At 37.6% G+C, this 20,222-nt stretch overlaps 1 protein-coding gene across 1 annotated transcript in view; it reads right to left on the bottom strand.

The window, feature by feature from the left end:
* The window catches only part of ROBO2 (roundabout guidance receptor 2), an 866,686-nt gene that overhangs the window by 90,438 nt on the left and 756,026 nt on the right, over positions 1 to 20,222 (bottom strand). The window contains exons 8-12 of the mRNA XM_063150058.1: positions 16,985 to 17,109; positions 12,586 to 12,757; positions 6,445 to 6,650; positions 2,209 to 2,290; positions 1,371 to 1,536 (exon numbers count right to left, since the gene is read on the bottom strand). Coding sequence (XP_063006128.1) covers positions 1,371 to 1,536; positions 2,209 to 2,290; positions 6,445 to 6,650; positions 12,586 to 12,757; positions 16,985 to 17,109 — 751 coding nt within the window. The remainder of the gene's footprint in view (positions 1 to 1,370; positions 1,537 to 2,208; positions 2,291 to 6,444; positions 6,651 to 12,585; positions 12,758 to 16,984; positions 17,110 to 20,222) is intronic.

The following is a 20,222-nucleotide window of genomic DNA, read 5'->3' as shown; positions in this document are numbered from 1 at the left end:
TGTAAAGTAAATTTGAATGATAAACAGGCTACTCTTGAACAAAAAGCTTAGAAAGGAAAATTCTCTTGAAAGAATAATTTTCTATACTGCTAAGTAAACTATTCTAATAAACTGTCATTGGAAGAAAAGTGTTCTTGAATTAAATTCACTCTCTAAGTTAAAAAAAATTGAAAACATTCTTTGAAATGGAGGAAATTATATGAATATTTTTTCTGCCATTGAATTTTCAATTCAACATTATAATAATTAGATTACAATCCACCATATAAAAAGATTTCAAATGCTATTGTTAAAACAACTTTTAACGAAAATCTCTGGCTTTTTAAAAAGTTATTGATGGGATGCCATTAAAGCTTATCTAGGGTGAAACATCAGAAAAGTTTAAAGAGAAAATTTTATTTTACTATGCTTTGTTGTATAGCATTGATAAAAAAATCTTTGAATATATGAAAAGGAAAAAGGAAATGGAAAGGTACAAGGTTTATGTTACTTGAATCACTTCATTCATACAATGCATAAAGCTCTAGAACAAAACCAACATACTGCAAATACTTTCATATTCTTTACATACATAACATTTGAGCAAGAATCTGCATGCATATGACTATGAAAAAGTCTTGCATGAATTTTAACTTAGAGAGGAAGCATTTGTCATTTTTGTAATACCTGGATTAAGAAACACATTTAAGAAGGTGCAGGTTTTTAAGATGAAATGTGTTTTAGAGACATATGTCAGAGTATGGCCTTTGCTCAAACAAACTTGCTGAATTGGAGCCCAGGAGTTCTTTTGCACCACACAATAATTGCTGCTGTGTGCAGGGGAGCACCTGGATTCTTTAAAGCCTCAGGCTGCAGGATAAAAGCCTAAATTATCAATACTGGTCTTTTCAGTTAGAAGTTTTCATCTATCTAAAACACCTAAAAATAGAAATTTAAAGCACTTTGACCCCTTAATACTGACTGCTTTAACAAGAGCAGGAATTAAAGTTTGCAGAGAGGCTTCAGGATTACCCATATATTTCCATATTGTTTGTACTATGATAGCCAAGGACCTGCAGCATTCCCACAGGACAGTCTCACTGATCATCAATGTTAAAGAAAAAGAGACAAATAATTACTGCACCATTCTGTTATACTCTTGTTGACCTGAAGAAATAGTTAGATGTCCTCCAATTAATCACTTAGAAAAAAGTGATAAATTATAAAAAAATCAATGTAAAGAATATGAATCAATGCCTTCTATGGAGTTGAGTCAGTTAATGAGCTTCTAAAGATATGTGTAGAGTCCAAAAGAACACCACAAAACCCTGGTATCAGGGTTTAAGCAAAATTAGAAAGAAAAGAGCTTAAAAGTGGTATAATTCACATACCTGAAAGCCTCAATGATATATGCACTAGCTGGTAGGCTTCCAGGGGTCCCTGGCTGCCAGGACAGGGTGACACTGTTCTTAGTAACATCAGTGACCTGAGGTTTGGATGGTGGCCCAGGGAGGTCATTTATATCATAATTTTTACTGACTGTTGCTCCACCAGATTCTGTGAAGGGCAAACACAAAACGATTACTTTTTATCCTTGGTTATATAATTTGATCAAAGCAGGAGATTAAAATGAAAAACAGGGCAAACATCTGCAAAATCAGCATAACGGATGTTCTTAATCTATAAACAACTAAGTCAACAACTGCATTACTACCACATGTTTTGGGATGAAGGGCTGTCATTCTTTAAGTACATAATAAAGAAAAAAAAGAGCAAAACTCAAAAGTTTATATATAAATATATATATATATATGTATAAAGAAAAGAAGGAAAAGAAAGAATAACAAAAAAGCCCAGCTTGCTGAAATGTACATAAAGTACCAAAAACTTAGCTGCTAAGAAATTTCCTGTATTCAAATCAACTGCAGTACTCACAGAGAGCACTCTGGATTTTTCTTGCCCAAGCCTATTACTGGATAAATCCATGTTTTATTAATGCTGCTGTTAGAAGAATTAAAGCATACTGCAGTCACTGGACACAGATATGATGTGATGCCAACGGGCATTACAAGACAGCAGCAATGAAATGCAAGATGTGTGAGAAGGAACACAGACTCCTCATCCAAAATTTCTCCACGTCAAGCCCTAGCAGTTCTAGAATCATTTGAGTCAGACTGATGTTGTATTTCCACGTGTGCCAAGTGGAGCCCATCCCTGGGCATCTCTTACCTGTCACCTCCAGCACAGCACTCCAGGACGTCTCCCCACTGGAACTTGTAGCAACGCAAGTGTAAGTCCCAGTATCAGAGAGCTGCGCATGAAAAGGGCACAAGGGCAGCTTTAACAACCTTTTAGAATCAGCTGAGTTTACTCTTATTTTCTTTTTCTAAATGCTCCTTGCTAAGAAGGACTTAGCCTACATTTTGCACCAGACTAGAAGGCACCAGACATTTTTAAGCAATCATTTAATGGTGGCTTTCATTTAGAGAACTATAATAAGATTACTTGCTTCTAATACTTTACTAATTCAAATTTTCATATTGTTAATGGTACCAGTACTGTAAATGCTCCAGAAAGGAGCACTGACAGTGTCAGTGTTTGCATTGGTTACAAAAAACACAGGTGAAATCAGGTAACAATATAACAGCAATTAACTTCTTAGAAGGTGAAATATCAGCATTTATTATCCCAAGATGACCCATAGGTTCAGTTTCCAGTGCCAGAAAGGATGTTACATCACCTTAAACTCTTGACAGATGAAATAATTTCTATACACCCTACATACAAATGCTGCTGAAACTTAACAGTTCTCTCTTAACAGTGGTTCTCTCTGCATAGACAGTCCTCCAAGCAATTTCCAAACAGCAGCATTAAATTAGATCCTACACCATGCTTACCTTTCTTCCATCTCACATGGGATTTTATTTCAGGCTGCAAGGCCCTTTGGTAGCAAAAAAATATTGCATTTGTATAAAATTATTGTGATTCCCTTGTCAGTTTAAATGTTTTAGATTTATTTGGGGAAACTGCTTTGAATTAGGTTGCCAATATTAATCTCATCGCTGTATAAACTGTTTTACTAGCAAATTTGCCAAGGGTTTTCCTATTTCCTGTTTAAATTTAAAATAAAGATTTCTGAGTCAAGAACAAGTGAAGACTACAGGGATAGATGGAAAATGGTTAAGTTTACAAAGGACAAAATATATGGAGGAGCTCTCCTTCCATGATGACTAAAGCATGGTAATATGGAGGTAGAAGCAGAAAAGGGAGAGTGCTGACTCTAGTGATTAAGAAGAATTTTATTCACCATCACATGACTTGATGGAAAGAGAACTTGCATCCAAGAAGCTTTATTGGGCTTTGAGGAATTGTAATGAGTTTTCTGTTAAATGCAGATTGGCACTGTAGCATATGTCCTTATATGTCACTCTTCAAAAGGAATGTCAAGACAAAAAAGCAAGTTGCTCTTTAGATTACTTGTAGATATATACTTTAATTGATTTTTAGCTTTGTTATACACAAATTTTGTTGCTATTTTTCTTCAGATACACTGAGAATGCAGTGTACCATTCTTAGGTGAGGAAGCAACTCATTAATGCCAGCTCAATTTCCTGAATGAGCATAACTTGCATTTCAGGAGATGGCTATTTGTGTGAAATACAATAAATAATGAAAACCCCTCTGACAATGGCTCAAAGACTCAAAATACAGCAGTGCTGCTACTGAAATGAGAAAGACCCTTGAAAGGAGAGATTTTCCACAGGAGAGGACCTTGTAGCATTCTGAAGCAGTGTTTTATTTTGCTTCCTCGGAGATTTTATTAAATATATAATTCTTCATTATGTGGTAATAGGGAATATTTCTCAAGGCTATGGTTCTCAGCTTCATTTGTGTGCTTCTGTGACAGATGGTGCACTCAGTGAGGTATGCGGTGTACACAACAGAGTAACTTGTAGAAGGCAAACAAAGCACACTGGAAGTACACTCCTTTTTGCAAGCTATGGCAAATTATCCAACTTCTGGGTTGTGGATGGATTAGATACAGATTTAGTGTGTTGGTAATTCGATTATTTATACTTTTTTGTGCTATGGAAAAAAAGAAAACAAACAGGGTAGGTGAACAGAAAAATCTTTACTATTCAGTAAAATTAAGTTTTGTTTCTTAGGTAATACAGTTGACTAATCCTGGTGTGGCACATTTCTACAGCAGGAGGGAGTTTTCCATCAGTCCTGAACTGTCTGAAGGGGAACTGAATGAGTGACATGTGTGAGTTTTTAGTTGTTTTCCTCAGGGCAACTGAGAGATTGGCTGATCAGAAAAATCTCTATGTTCATGCTATGACTGCGGCCCATGTGACTGTTGCAGGCTCATGAATCGTTTGACTGTGCTGCAACAGAAACAGCAGAAAAGGATCAGAAAATGGTTTGTGTTGGAAAGGGCCTTAAATATCCTCTCATTCCACCTCTTCCCTGCCATGGTTGCTCAAAATTCCATCCAACTAAACCAGGATTCTCACAGTCCCATCCAACCTGGCCTTGGACAGGGATGGGGAATCCACAAATTCACTGGGAAACCTGTTTCAGCACCTCACCACCCTCACAGGGAAGATTTCTTCCTGATACCTAATCTAAATCTAGAAGGCTGAGGACATATGAGTGGAAATTAGTAATTCATTTTGAACTTGGGGATGTAAACATACTTGGACATTTTCATGGCCCTTTTTTCCTTTAGGAAGTGCTCCTAGTCCTTGTTTAGGTAGACCTGAGAGAAAAGTTAAGCATTCCTTGTTTAGGGAGACCTGAGAGAAAAGTTAAGCATTTCTCATTTAAATCCATGTTAAATTAAAATTTGTAAGGCACAAGAGAAAAAAATATGTCTATGCTTCCGTGTAGTTTTTGTTCTTAAACCTGAGTCAAAGAAACAATGCACATTACAAACAAACTGCACATTACTGCTATGGAGGATTTTCTAAAAAATGCCTTTCTGAGCCTTTAAGGAAAATTGGTTACTAGTGAATGAGCCACTTAAGGATCAATAAAAGCCTCATGTCTTTCAGAACCACACTCACTACTAATACAGTTTTCTTCTCCCCTTGCAAGCAATTTTATTTTCCTTTAGTTTACAGACACAGCCTTTAACAGTGAGATTAATGCTCTGGCACGATTCAGAAGCAATTTCATTGTTTGCATAGCAGCATGCAGACAGGTATCCCAAGAGCTTCTGCCTCGTGGACACTCCACAGAAGCCCATCATCAATGCCTGAAAGTTTGTTTGAAATCACTAAGCTTCCACCTTTAATTGCTGCTTTCTAACACTACTGGGGAATCTTGGCTATTCAAGCGCACCCTTTAATCCATCTCTACAGGAAAAATGCATTAACCTTCATGGCCTAAACCTGCCTTCAGCCCAGGGAGGAACGACAAATTGTTTACTCAAGGCAAGCTAGCATAAATTTTTTAATAAATTCTATTTTGTTCCAAGGCAGTTCACAATTCATCTATGATCACTGATGAGATGGCATCAGAAAACATAACTGCTCTTTATTTCTTGTCATTAGTACTATGCTTATTGACATTTTTTTGGATGGAAAAATTAAGTGCAGACATTTCTGCTGACTAAATTAAATGGTTCCTGAAATTATCTTCAAGTTCCTGACAAATAAGTATATTTAACTTGCTATTTTTCCATATGCATGCTTGTCCAAATACACTCAAGCAAATACACATTTATCTTTGAACAGGGAAAAATTAAAAGCCAAAACAGAGATTAATGATGCAATATTTATCAAAAACATATGACATTATCCTATTTGAAGTATTAGATAATATTGTATTATCTCCTGTGCAAAAATGTAAATATTACAATAGGTATTTAATTTTTAACAGAAATCCCTCTGCATATGACTGCGTGTATGCTACAGTATTAGTTGTCTTTTCCCATTTGCAGCCTGGTGGAACATTTCCAGGAAGCATAACACTGGAATAAATCAGCCAGCTCGGGACTGATGAGCTGTTGATGGAGAAAGAGCATGGTCAAGCCCTGATGAGCTCCAGATCACGTGCTAGCACAAGTACTCAGAAAATTACTGCCAGGGAACTGCTCTAAGTTTTGACAGAGAGGCCAATGGCTTCAGGGAAAGACCAATGAAAAGGAAGGACTGCTCTTTCACATTTCCATCTACCCCCAACTCATGTGTTCTATTGCAACCCACACAAGGTTATAAACACCAATTCCGTTTTTAGGGAACTCTCATAGAAATAGCTGAAGCTCGTTTTGCTCTTCTTTCCCTGCCCTTTCCTACACAACATCAAAGAATGGATATCGACTCGGTGAGAACTGCACAGTAGGAAAGACAGGTTAATTCTGAAGACAGCAGGAAGGCAGCAGAGCTGCCTGAGGCAACACCAAGAGCCCCAAACTGGACACACAGAGCCCGTCACGCTCATGGTGCTGTCGTCACTCACCCGCAGGGCTTTGATCTGGAGCGTGCCCTGGTCCTGTATGGATGTCCGAGGGTCCCGGCCCAGGAAGGTGAAGCCCTCCTTGAGCCAGCTGATGACAGGAAGGGGGTCGCCGGTGGCCTTGCACTTGAGCAGAGCTGTGCCATCCACGGCCAGGGTCTGGTTGACGGGGCCCTGGAGGATGATGGGCGGAGGCCGATCTGTCAGGACTAAAACAGTGGCACAGGCATTGGCATCCACACCTTTAACCATCCCCTGCTGCTGCTGCTGCGAGCCCTATTCCACCATGCAGGACAAGATTTAAGAAGCCAGCCTCTAAGAGGCTAAAACCATTACTTTTGGAGGAGTCATGGATACAGGTTATCAATTAGTTGTCAAATCTGAAAAGCATTTCAGTAAGAGTTTCATTTCACCACTGCAAGATAACATGCAGATAGAAAAATATCTATTAGCAAAGACCATCAGGCTGATTTGGTTAACATGGGAGGAAAATTAAGACCTTGATTCAGTGAAGAATTGAAGTGCATCGCTCTTTTCTTCCAATTTGGGAAAGCACAAATTAAAACACACCTTTGATGTCACATCAAAATGTGTTTAATGGCTTACCCAATTAATGGTCTAATAGAGAAATCTGTTGAGTTAAAAGTGAAACACTTCAGCTATTCTAGCCTGGGTACCAACCACATCCCCCATTCCTACTCTATTTGCAAGTTTTCGCCAGCAAAAATATCTAACAGTTACACAAAACATTTTCATAATCTGAGTGATCTAAATGACAGTACCATTCTTTCCAGCAGAGAAAAGCTCAAACTCAATCACACCATTTAACAGCTTACTTATCAGATAATTTCCTCAACTTTTAAAGTCATGAACTCTCTTTTTTTCCCCTGATAATTTACATCTCCATGCTTGCAATACTGAATAAAGAACCCTGCAACCAGTGAGAGAGTGCATGGCTGTGCATAAGCCTCATTCCATGACCAGTGGGATACTGTGAAGAGGTAAAATGCTCATGCTCACTTTCCTTGAAAGATCATTTTATCCCAAATAATTCTTTTGTTGAATCTTTTCTCTGAGCCATCTGTTAAACCATCTTTTTTTCTAAAGAATGTGTTTATACAAACTGAATGTGAAATACTTGAATATACACAAGGCTGGAACTGATGCAAAAATCAGTTTAACAGAATTAGGAATTCCTTTTTTCTTTTAATGTATTTTTATATATTTACCAGCCATACTGCTGCTGTTTTAAATTTTGAACAACTGAACAATTGTGTGACTGGTATTAAATATTGTAGCAGGCAGGATTAAATTCTAAACTGGTGCAAGTTAGTCTGCCTCTGCTGATGTCAACTGAGTTTGAATCATTTATTCTAGCTGAGAATCTGTTTATTGTAGTCCATACACAACACCTGACTCTAACAAGGAAGTGAAAACAATTTATTATGAAGCAATATGGCTTCTCTTGTATTTGAGCTGTTTGAGATGCAAACCTCTGGAACCTTCAATAGATTCAAAGTGCTTTCATTGTGTTATTTATTAAATAAAACATATCAGGGATATGTTAGTGGCACATTTTATGCCTGAAATAATTGTTTCTGAAATTTTAGTGTTGCAAAAATACTACCTATCTTTTTATTTGTTAACAAGATTCACAAAGATCAGAATCATTAATATTGTCAGAATCACACCTTGGAGTGTGAGCTCATTACATTCATTGAAATGGAAACTGAAAATAGAAAGCCAATACATATTTTGAACAGAAAATAGAAAGCCAAATGCAGCCAATGTGTTATTTCTTAACACCAGAATGTGAAAGCTATTTTGGAAATTCTGAAATATCACCCACTGAACTTAGAGACAGGACAGGAAACACTATATAACAAGAAAAAATGTAATACATTTTAACCTTGATACAAAATGTTTAATCTCATTAAGGTTCCTTCTGACTACCTAGTTCAGCCATTTGGCAAAATAAAAATGGATCTCAGCTCCCACCAGGGTAGCTGAGTATATTCAAATTAAAACTTAGCTGTGCAAGTTATCCTTTAGATTTAATGTAAACCTGCAAATCCCAGTATTCTAGGTAGCCAAAATTAAGGAAGAATAACTATTTAAGTTGCTAGCTATTCCACTGTGGTTATTTGCTTCATCTAAGTGCCTTTCATATGCATAGCAATGCAGGTATTATCAAAACCTACTGCATTACAGATATTGTTCTTTGCCATGTAATTAGATTTTTTTTACAGCCCAAATGAGGAGCTCATAATCCTTTAAATGGCTCTGATCAATAGTGTAATTGAAAGCCTCCTGGCCAGAAGGAATCTTCATTTTCAAGGGTGTTATGGGTGAAAGACCACTACAGGTTTCCATGACACTAAGGCTAAAGGTTAAATGAACACTTAGATTTTCCACTGATCTGTGAATGGCTGTATTGTCTTCACAACTATGACTTGTAAATCTTCTCTAAAACGTGTGTGTGCTTGCATTCCTACTACTCAGGTCCTCATTAGTAAGGATCCAAAACTAGGTTAGAGTTTAAAATAATATATGTGTCAGAAGCATTATGAAGAACAGAGGGCTAGTGAAAAAATAGTCACAAAATGGTGTGGGTATTAATAGTTGCTTTTAAAACATTTTAATTTTAAAATCAAATTTTACATTTTAATTAGTTTCTTTTCATAGTTTTCTCCTAGCTGGAAACTTCTGTGTTCCACAAAACCATTTTGTGTGCCCACAAACGTATTTGCATGGTAAAACAGAAGTTGATTTCAAAATTACTTTAATTTTCAAAATGGTTTTGAAACTATTTGCCAATATTCCTACATCTGCATATTCTGGTAACTGAAAAATTAAGAGATTCCTTTCATGTTAAAATGCATCTTAATTTTTGAAGAGATTATAGGAAAATGACAAATTATATTTGTTCATTAACAGTTTATTCACTATAAATGCAGTTTGGATCAACTGAAACCATATTTAAATTTGGGGGATATGTGGTCAAATTACAATGGAAATTAAGAGAAAGACAAAATGAAGTCTTTACTTCGGCACTTCCAAAATCAAAATTTAAAACAATTTTCCTGGTGAAATGATAGGTAAAATCAGACAAAGGCAATCAGACAAATGAACACTCGTGATAGGGCAGGGTTCTGTCTGAAAGGTAGAAAAGCAGAGACCAATCCCTCACCTGTCTCTTTATTTTTTTCAGAAGAGCTTCACATGAAGTTGTGAAGTTGTTCTGATTTTTTCCTGTTTCAAACTGTCACACTTGCTATAAAACATGCCATATACTTTGGATGAGGGTTAAGAATCACGGTGGTCAGATTTGTAGACAAGGAAACTGTGAAACATTTATTAATAAATTTTAATAATTATTGAGGAGAAATTAAGATTTTCTCCAAAATATTCTGTGCATGATTGACAAATACTAATTGGAAACTATTCCTTTTATGTTGAGCATAGACAGAGATGGAAGCACTTGGTTTATTTGCATGATCTGTCATTGTAAGATGGTGAACTACATATTCATTTCTTGTGTTTGAAAGGATTGCAAAGATTCTTCAATTTTTAAATTGATTTTGCTTTTCCAGATGTGCATTAGACAGTGAATTACATGATAGCCTTTCAAGAAAACACAAGATTTGAATTTCAAATACGCCGAAGGCTCTTAGCACAGTCCATAATCAGCAAAATTATCACTCAACTCAGCACATTTCATCACAGCTAGTAATCTCTTCTCATGTGAACACTTGTGTTAAAAATATTTCCAGTAAAGACTTGTAAGTTCAAAAATGTAACAACTGAAACACTGCTATATATGGTATAATTAAGCACTTGTTTTTCTGCACATGACATGTTTTCATTCTGTATTGGAACTTCAATTGGATCTAAATTACTCTGGATCAAACAAAAATGTGTTCAAAATGAAAAAGATGGCTCGCCACTATTATTAAATCATTAACCAAACAGAAAAATTCTGGGCTAGGAAGTAAAACTGAAATCACCAGCCAAAAACTAGAACACTAATGCTTAAGCATATAGCTAGCATGCACAGTGTTTATCTTTTATTATATTCTTAAAACTATTAAATTAGATTTCCCTGCTGATAAAAGTCATTAGCTCCCATAACTTCTGTTCAGCATCAACCAAAACAGATTATTTAGACATTTATGGTTAACTTCCTAACTAAAAGCAATTAAAAGAAATATCTGTGATCTAATGGTACATTTATTCACATAATCTCAGCTCCATAATGTTGTTTTGGCACTTCTCTTCTGACCTCACCCGCCCTTTGACTCGGGGATGAAATGGTATTTCTATAAAGCAATCTTGTATTATTTCATAATGATCATGCTGACAGTGGGCTCTGGAAAGCATTTGAGGAAGGCAGGCCCTGCACTCCCTGAGCAGCAGAGCCACCAGCTAATGCTCTCTCGAGCAATGTGGAATGCATGCTGCCTTTAATCAGAATTACCCGGAGATGAGCTTGACTTTCAGCAGGGACACCTTCCCTTGGCTTTCCAAACAAACTAATGAAAATTCCAAAGAGATCAATTAGGATTTATTTTTTTCCCCACACAAGAAATAGATAAAGGTGGATCAAAGCCCTTGGCTGTCAAAAGGAAGAATTTCTCATCACTAGCATCCTTGAACCTGATTTGATCCGCTCAGTGCCTGTTGCTGTAAATCTGTGCAGCATCAGCAGGTGTGACCATTTAACAGCTCAATGTCCTCCCAGACAATGTTTGTGTTTATTGTATTCATTCCAATCACAGTCATGGCCCTGAATCAGGCAGCACTATGGACAGATATTAAAAAATATTGCCTTTCCATTCCTTTTAAATGACCTTTTAATCTACATTTAAATTCAAATTGAATGAAAATGCATCATTTTGTCATAGACCATGAGAGGAAGGACTTAAAGAGATTGCAGAGCAAAGCCAAGTCTTTAGTACCCAGAAATTATAGAAAAGCAATGTGCTTGAAGAGATGCAAGGATAAGGCAGAAATTATTTCCCCTTGTCATAAAAATATAGGCAGCTTTTGGAAAACAAAGAAAAGGCATCAAATTAATGCTCAAACCTCTATAATACGAGCCTGAACCTCTCTATCTGTCACTTGTGATGAATATGCTCTTGTGAAAAGGCAGATTATTCAAAATTAGACATCTTTTCAAACTTTCATGGTGCAGGCAGGTCTCTAAGGGAACAGTAAAAGTAGACCTCTGCACATAACAACAGTTTTAATGGCAAAAATTCATCAAAGTCTGTCAGGAGATATTTAATGTGTCAGTTAAGATAAGGAATAATGATGCTGGGGAATGCCATAAGAGGGATTCTCTTGTTTTCCTCGCTAACATGAAAGGATGCAAACTGCCTTCTATCCACAATAAGATGAAGAGGGATATCAACAGGATTCCTGACATATGAAAAAGATTCCTGCTTGTAGATGGGAAACCTCAAGGCAGGATGAATATCAAACCCAAAAATTTGAAATGGAAGGCATCAAGACAGACCATGTTATTCTTTTCCTTCTTTGAAAAGTCTTCTCTACCTATGGATTTTCATGACTTTTCTCACACCTACCCCTCCTGAGGCATTCTTGGAACACAGCTCTGAGCCAGGTGCTCTATTCATGGAGGGACTAAAGGGCTACATGTTGTAGGCAGTGTAAACCTAAACTCCACCACCTCCAGAGCAACTGTGTTGGTTTAACCGAGCTAAGGACACATCCTCTACATGTCTAAGATAGGACTGAAGACTGGTGAAAATTTCTTTCCACTTCAGTTCACTGCTTTAATTACAAACCTATTCAGTCTCCATTTCTTGGGGGGTAATTTTTTTGCAGTCCTATCTTAGCTCCAGCAAACCAAGCAGCTTCATTTCTCACCAAACCTATTCTAAGCTTGTTTGTCCCTTTTTTCCATTGTTAACAAACCTCCAGAAAGCAAGTAAGAGGCAAACTAGACTTTGATGCCTTTTTTACTCCATAGGCAAATACAGAGACCTTTTCTCACTTTATTTTCTACAGAAAACTGTCCATTTTATTGTATGATTTATGTGATCTCACATGCCTTTATTTACACTGCTTTTAATGTACTTTTGACAGGAAGGAAAACAATAGGAATTTCTAAGAGCTCACCATCAGTAACCTCCAGCTGAGCCTTTGCTAAAATGCTTCCAGCAACCGTCAGAGCTTGACAGATGTAGTAGCCTGCATCAGACCTCTGGATGTTGGTAATGGTGAGGCCCCCAGTTGGTGACACTGAATATCTGCTGTTGGGCTGCAGAGGCTGGTTTGGGAAGAGGAGGTTCTGCAAAGACAATTCATCTCACATCAATTCAAAACACAAAAGCACCACTTTTCTTTCAGCTACACAGACAATGATTTTTCCTTAAAAGTACTATAAATAATCGAGGACAAAAAGTAAGTGTGGTTCTGACTTTATGAACACATAGAGCTGCTTTTCCTGCCTTGGGCAACTCACAGTTTAAATTAGAAACAGCCTTTTGACAGCTCACAGTGCTGTGTTCTGACTGGGGTGTAGGCAAGGAGACATTTCCCAACAACCACACTGGAGTGATTTATATTTGTGACACATTCATCTTCAGTCTGAATGCAATTGTAATAATATACTCAGCTATCAAACCAGAAGGACATCACACCACAGCAAACACTAGAAAACTAGCAGCACGCATTGAATCCTGGAGACCTGAGGGAGCAGAGCACTATTGTCTGGCTATGAAAATGTTCTGAGAAAATGAGAAAGTGAGAGCATGGCACACAAGTAGAGCTGGGAGGAAGATACAAGCATGTCATAAAGTAGGAGAAGCTGGCAGAGCATGAGAGTTTAAAGGAGAAGTAAAAGGAAATTAAAACTGTGATAAACGAAAGGAGAAATGCAGCATAGAGCCTGGAGGGTGAATAGAAAGGGTACTAATCTGATGTGGAAATCATCAGAGAGAAAAAAATAATTTCATGTAGGATAAGATATCAGTTAGCACAAAACAGGGAGATTAGTTTTTGCCTTTGGGCTGGATTGGAGAAAAGAGAGACGTCAATAATAATAACTGGAATGGCTCTAGTAGTCATTGCATATGATGAAGGACTGAGTGAATCAATACTACAGACCCAAAAAGGTTTTAGTGGTGAGAGCTGTGTTTTCAAGGAAAAACTTATACCCTCTGGCACAGCCCTTGTGAATAAATAAGAACAGGAAAAGGAAGGTAATGTGAAGAGAAAGGGTAGCAGCATTGCCCAATGAGACAGAAAGGAGAACAGCTTAAACAATAATTAAGCAACAGTAATTTCAGTAAAATAGGGTCTGGATTTTTTGCCAACTCAACAAGCCTCTATGAAAAGTACAGTTTGCATCAGGAATACCTCAAAACACTGTTGTCATGCTGTGATAAGCTTTCAGTCATTACTGCAGCCCTGTCTAGCTCTGCTGTGCTTTCTAATGATGACTCCCTATTAACTTTTAAACTTGTCTGTATTGACTAAAAAAAAAAATCTAAAAGTGTGGAGTAGGGTATTAAATGAATTTTCTGCAGATCTGTTTCTTCTGAAGCAGGCCTTGATGGTTTACAAAAATTATTTGGAACTGATAAGCAACAAACTGCTTAAGAAACAAGTAAGAATTCAAATAAGAAACAAATTCTATTTTTAAGTGAAACTCAACGCCTTTATCTCTATGGTTTTGGCAGCAAAAGGAAAGAGATATGCTTTAAATAAGATCCAACATTCCAAGTATCCTTACGATTGTATTAACCTACTGGGTTACTCATCACACTAGGCTTTTCTTTTACTGCCTTTCAATAGCAATCTTTAAGAAATTTATAACAGCAAATTTTTCCTCAAAAATCAATATTCACCCAGTAAACATGCCAGATAATAGGAAAAAAAAAAGTGTTAAAATTCTGAAACAATTTGAGGTTATAGGACTAAGTGGGTCTCAAATAATTGCCCTGTTTTCTGAATAATTCTGAATAATTTTCTGCCTTGAATAATTTTTACCTGGCATAAGATACCTACTGCATGAGGGTATTATGTAAATATTATGACAAAGAGGAGAAATTTGACTTAGCTGACCTTGACTTCATCTATCACTCATTATGTAAAGTGTAAAAACAAGCTGAATGTAAAAGACAGTGCAAGGATTAAACTGCTAATTCTTAAGAGGAAAAAATAGTCGAGAACCCTTTTTATAATTTAATTAGAAAGGGGAATCAATCCTTGTTTTTATCTTCAGTATGGAAGGTACATGGTATCCTGGAAAGGTACCATGTCCCAGTGAATATTCCACACATCAGGAGGAGTTCACCAGTCTCAGGACTTGTCCCTTCAAAGACCAGAAAACTATGAACTATAACTTGTCCTAAATTACAGTACAACCCCTTTTTAAACACTTTCCACATTTTCACTGGTTTTAATTAGCTGTTGGGCTGCTCATCTGGGCACAGCGGTGGCATGCTCAGCTGCAAACAGAGGGAGCAGAGCCATCTCTGATATAGTGCCACTGAATTTATCTCAAGGAAGAATTTAATCCAGGGAGTTTAAAGGTTACACATGCCCTGCCCTTGCACATGTCATCGGCAAGCGGCTGTTGGGCTCTGGGGAAAAGGCTACCAAGCACAATGGACCAGCTGTTTATACACAGGCTGGCACAAAAAATTACTCAGGAGGGAACAGCTCCCCTCCCTTCCAGCTGGTTGTGCTCAAAAATGCAGGATCGAGAAATGGATTCACAACCAGAAATGCCCTACAACTACTGGAGTGGGATAACGTGACTATATAACATTACTTTGAACACTGGAAGTGATGCTGCAAACAGTCATCCTAAAGGCAGAAACAGCATTGCAGAGACAAGCAACAATTTATAGCTGGGAGGCAAAGGTGAAAAAGCCTGTGATTTGGCAAAAAATTCCACTCTCCATCGCTATGATGATGTACACTATGTGGAAACTCGCTCACTCTGTGGCATCTCACTGCAAAATCTGACAAGTTATACACTGAGATGGCAACCCTAACCTGTGTTACTTCACTGATGATCAATTAAGATGAACATGAGAACGTTGTAAACTACATTGAGCCACGTTTCAAGGTTTGATTATAAACCATGAAAGTATCAATTTTTATGTTGCATTTATTTGCCAAAAAAGTCTATTCTAACCCTTAGGGATCCGGTTCTCAATATGGTAATTAATTTTCCAGGTTTGTAATTAAGCAGCTTCAACATTGTACAATCAGTAGGTAATAACATTCAATTAAAGACACAAGATGCATTTTCACCTTAAAATGTTTTTACCCTTGAAGAGATACCAATGGAAGAGGATAAAATAGAGTATTAACACTTTTCAATTACGCTAAATGACTTTAATCCTGAAAATAATGTCCTACTTTAATTAGAAGCTCTTCTCTTTATTACAGCATGATGGATGTCCACTTTATTAGATTCAAGTGTGACACTATAAGCTCACTTTACATAAACATTACCATGTTATTAAAATGCTCTACAAGGAAGGGGTTTGAAATGTTTGCTGGCACATCAGTACTTCCTACTTTAATTTCAATATGCTATTCTACCTTCCCCTTGGAAAAATTGTCACCTTAGTGAAACTCACAATACTGTGCTTTCCAGGATGTGATCCTTGGAGGCTGGATCTAAATTTCTCTAAATATTACACTGAGAGATACCCACTGAAGGTTAAGCTTGCACTCAGACAATAAAATAATCACACCCATAAAGTAATCATTTTGTGTCTTGGTAAGCCACCAAGACAGCAGAGCACAAAATGCTGTCAGCCTGGTCCTGGCATTCTCGACCAGTTTTCTGATCTCCTGAGAAGGTGAAGCAGGAGATCAGTGGTTCAGCTCTTATTTCGTGTTTTACCTGAGCTGATACACGCAATGTCTCCTGTAAAGAAATGTTGTGGCATCACATTCAGATACTAAGCTATAAAGTTAGTATGGGCTGATGGCAGTGCCAATTGCTGCCTCACAAATTTTGCCTTTAAAAAGGACCAGGTAAATATTTCCAAGCCAGATTTGGAAATTTCTTGAGACAATTTTACTGAAGAAAGCATCTATGTGTTCAAAACCTTTATCTGTATGCTCTATGAGAAAATGCCAATGCAAATCAGCTTGCTGGATATATTTTGCTTGATCATGTCTAGACAGGTTGTGAACTGTAATTACTGGCTCTGATTAGTTCAAAATTGAGTCATACCTTTTTTTATCTGCTGTGCCTGTCTCATCCACCTGTTTGTTGGGGGCTTCAGAACAAAATAAATTTGTTTCTTTCTACTCATCAATACAGTGCCTAGCACAGGTTTCAACAATTTAAATGGCCTTTGTGTTCTTCAAAATATTAAAAAAAAAACTGACACAAATTTCAGTAGAGAATAGTGATAGTTTAAAAAGACAAAATTCTGTGAAAGATGAAAAGAACTGTGAAAGATAATCTAAATAATTTTCCATATTTGATTTAGCAATATAAATATTTAGAAAGTCTTGAAAGACAAAGGTGCTTGCAACTTACCTGACTTCCTTCTTTTTGCCAGAAAACAGCTGGCTGGGGATTTCCTTTAGTTTCACAAGGAAAAGTCACAGTTCGACCCTGGGCTACAATCTGGTCTCGTGGTCTCACCACAAACTGTGGGGGAGCTACAAAGTAAGAAAAACCATGGTGTAAGTTCAGCTTATTTTGCAAGGGAGAGAAAGGGAATATTGAAGGAAAAAGACAACATTATGGAGATTTATGTCAGAGGACATGACACCAGAAACATTCATTAGTATAGACAGAATTAATATATAAACAGAAACAACAACAGCGACAGAGAGCAGCAATATATGTATGTGACATCCCCAGGTATTAAAAAAAATTAAAAAAGGAAAGAAACATTACAACCATACATGCTAGAGTCAATTCTGACAACATTAAATGCTAAAGAGCAGGAGTCGGGTGTTTATATTGCTGAGCCTGGATGTATTCTACCTTTGCTCTGGCAAGGCAGCAGCACCCTCAGATCCTCTCACACTTCACAGAGCTTGCTGGAGCTATCGTGTATTGCAAGGTATGAATTAGGATAAACAGACTGCCTTTCTTTATTCTGCCCCTCTGGACTTTTAAAAATGATTGAGAAAGGAGAGGAAGGTCTGGATGACAGCAAAAGAACCCAAGTTCAAGAGCTCCCTTACTCCTCTTAGAAGCAGTGTGGTCAAGAATGGTGTGGGGAGGACGACTTGCTGTAAAAAGAATTGTTGCTACAAGAGCATGAACTTGGCAAATCCAGGTTTCAGCTAGTTTAAAGAGCAGAGAGAAGCAAAAGTTGAAAAGTTGATGGGGAGAGGTGAGTGGTGAGTAAGAAGGAATAGGTATTTCAGGAGGTAAGGAAGACATAAGAGAAAGAAAAATGGAGACTGGAGTTAAAACAACAAAGAAGAAGCAGGGCTGGCTATGTTTTCAAGTCACTGGCATTAACAGTATTCAGTCACAGGGGACCAGGAAGCACAGCCAGAAGTGAACAATTTCTAAGAGAGGGGCATAGTTTGACTTGTCTGGAGGGTAATAGTGGAGAATAGAGTCAATGCTTGGGAATGTGAAGGTAGAGAAAAGATGCTAATGAGTAGAAAGAGAGTGGGGAAGAAGTGCTGGAGGATTTGAGATAAACTTGAAATCAGTAACTATGTTGAGAATGATGCAGAAGTAAAGCAAATGATTTTTCTATGAGGGACATGAAAACTCTCTTGGTTCATCACTGGAATTCACTGGGATTTGTACTCTTTTACATATTTTAAAAATGTAAGCAGCATCTCCAAATATTCTTATCAAAAGACTAGCTAATTTCTGGGGCAGGCTGAAGCAGGGAAAAAAAAGAACAAAAGAAACTCAAACCCCTCCACCCACCCTTGTTTTCTTCTATTCCACGGCTGGTTTTGTGGGTGTGCAGAGGGATGGTTTAGGAACACTAAGCTTTCAGGTAAACAGAATTTAAGTGTTTTAGAAAACCGTATTTTCAGCATTATAATTACAAACTATTTAATTAGGCACGAAGAGCAATCAAGACCCAGCTTCCGATTACACCTGCTGGCAGCACAGACACAAACCTGCGAACTGCATAGAAATGTGAGCAGACCTGATTCTCTTGAAACACACTTGGCAGTTATCTCATGAGGTACTTCTCAAGGCTTTACAGATCAGCAGGGGTCTAAAGAGCATCAGTCGAGTAGTGCTGGCACTCTTAAAACAAGAACTGTAAATCACTTAATAAACACGAATCACAATCAGTTCAGAAGGTAGAGGGTATTTTCTTCTGCCTCACACTCCTAAAGAGATGTTTGGGCCTCTCTGGAGAGAAATGTCCACCTCTTCTTCCACCTTAGGAGGTGTTAATCTCATGAACAGGCAGGACTAAGGGTGAGGTGCCCTCTTGTTGCCTGTTTACAGCCATGTGATTTGAGGTTTCTATAAGGTGTCGCTAAACATACTCCAGGAACTGAACTCATGCTACACCACTCCTCAAGGTGGGTTTCCCCCACCTTGTTTCACCCAGCATATCCCCATGCAATTCCCCCAGGTGCCAGGAAACGTCAATGTGCTAATCAGTGCAGTGTTTGGGTGGCCCCAAGACCACAATCTTCCTATGGTGCGTAAAAAGCTGGAGTCAGGAGCCCATCCCATGGATCTATCCTAAGCAGGATGGATGGCAAAATTCCCTTCTCAGGCTTGCTTGGTGCCCTGGGGGATGCACAGACAGTGCTCTCTGACAGCTCAACAGGAGCAGGAAGGGCATGGCATTTCCATGAGCCTGTCCTTCAAATCATGTAACCGAGTGCAAGGGAGGAAATGTTTAAAGGTTCATCTGAAATACTCTCACACACACAGATCTCTACTGTAAATCCATAACTCAGAGCTCTAAACAGACACCACACAACTGAATTTGTCACTGTAGCAGACCTTCCAAGGATCAAATTAAGGTAATTTGGTAGTCAAGGAACAACGAAAAGAGAAAAAAAAACACCCTGGTTCCCTGGTTTCTACCTAGTTTCCAGTTTTTGACCTGTTCCTAGTTTCCTAGTTTTCAATATCTCTCACTTTCCTAAAAGCACAAAGAAAAGAGTCCCTTCTTTTTTTTTTTTTTCTTTTTTTTTTTTCCCAATCAGACAAGGAAAATAAAACTGTAGCTCTGACATGGACTGACCCTGCTGCTCTATTCTCTCCCTGCCACACACCAAGTCCTCTCCACCATTTGACCACACTACATGAGAAGATATTTGGCCTCACAGTTACTATGTCAAGCTTTTTAAAGACTCCAGCAAACAATCACCTGTAGTTATGCAACAATATCTTTTCTAGCTTTGCTCTGCAGCCTCAATTACCAGAAATTCACTATAAAATAAATTAATCAGAGCTTTTGCTCACATTAAATAGAGCACAAAACAAGCTCCTTCAGCCAAACTATTTAGGACCATAATTTAAAAAGACATGAAAACCATTATTTTTCAAAATGAAATTATTTTTCAAAACTAAAATTTTGCATGCATTTAAAAAAATTATTCAAAGATGGAGTTATATAATGAAGGAAATCTTCATTTTGTCATAGTTTGTTGTCATATTCAGCTATAGCTCTGTTTACAGACAACCTCTGGTAAAAATGCCATTGTTTACAGTATTTAAAGACTGTTTTCACCATATCAGTTTTATCATCTGTCAATTTCTAGTTGAACTTGAAAACTGAAAGAAACAGCTAATAACTGCAGGAGTAATTCTTGGTCAG

Source organism: Melospiza melodia, chromosome 2 (assembly GCF_035770615.1).
Source record: "Melospiza melodia melodia isolate bMelMel2 chromosome 2, bMelMel2.pri, whole genome shotgun sequence".
Lineage (NCBI taxonomy): Eukaryota > Metazoa > Chordata > Aves > Passeriformes > Passerellidae > Melospiza > Melospiza melodia.
This window is presented reverse-complemented; position numbering and strand designations above follow the sequence as displayed.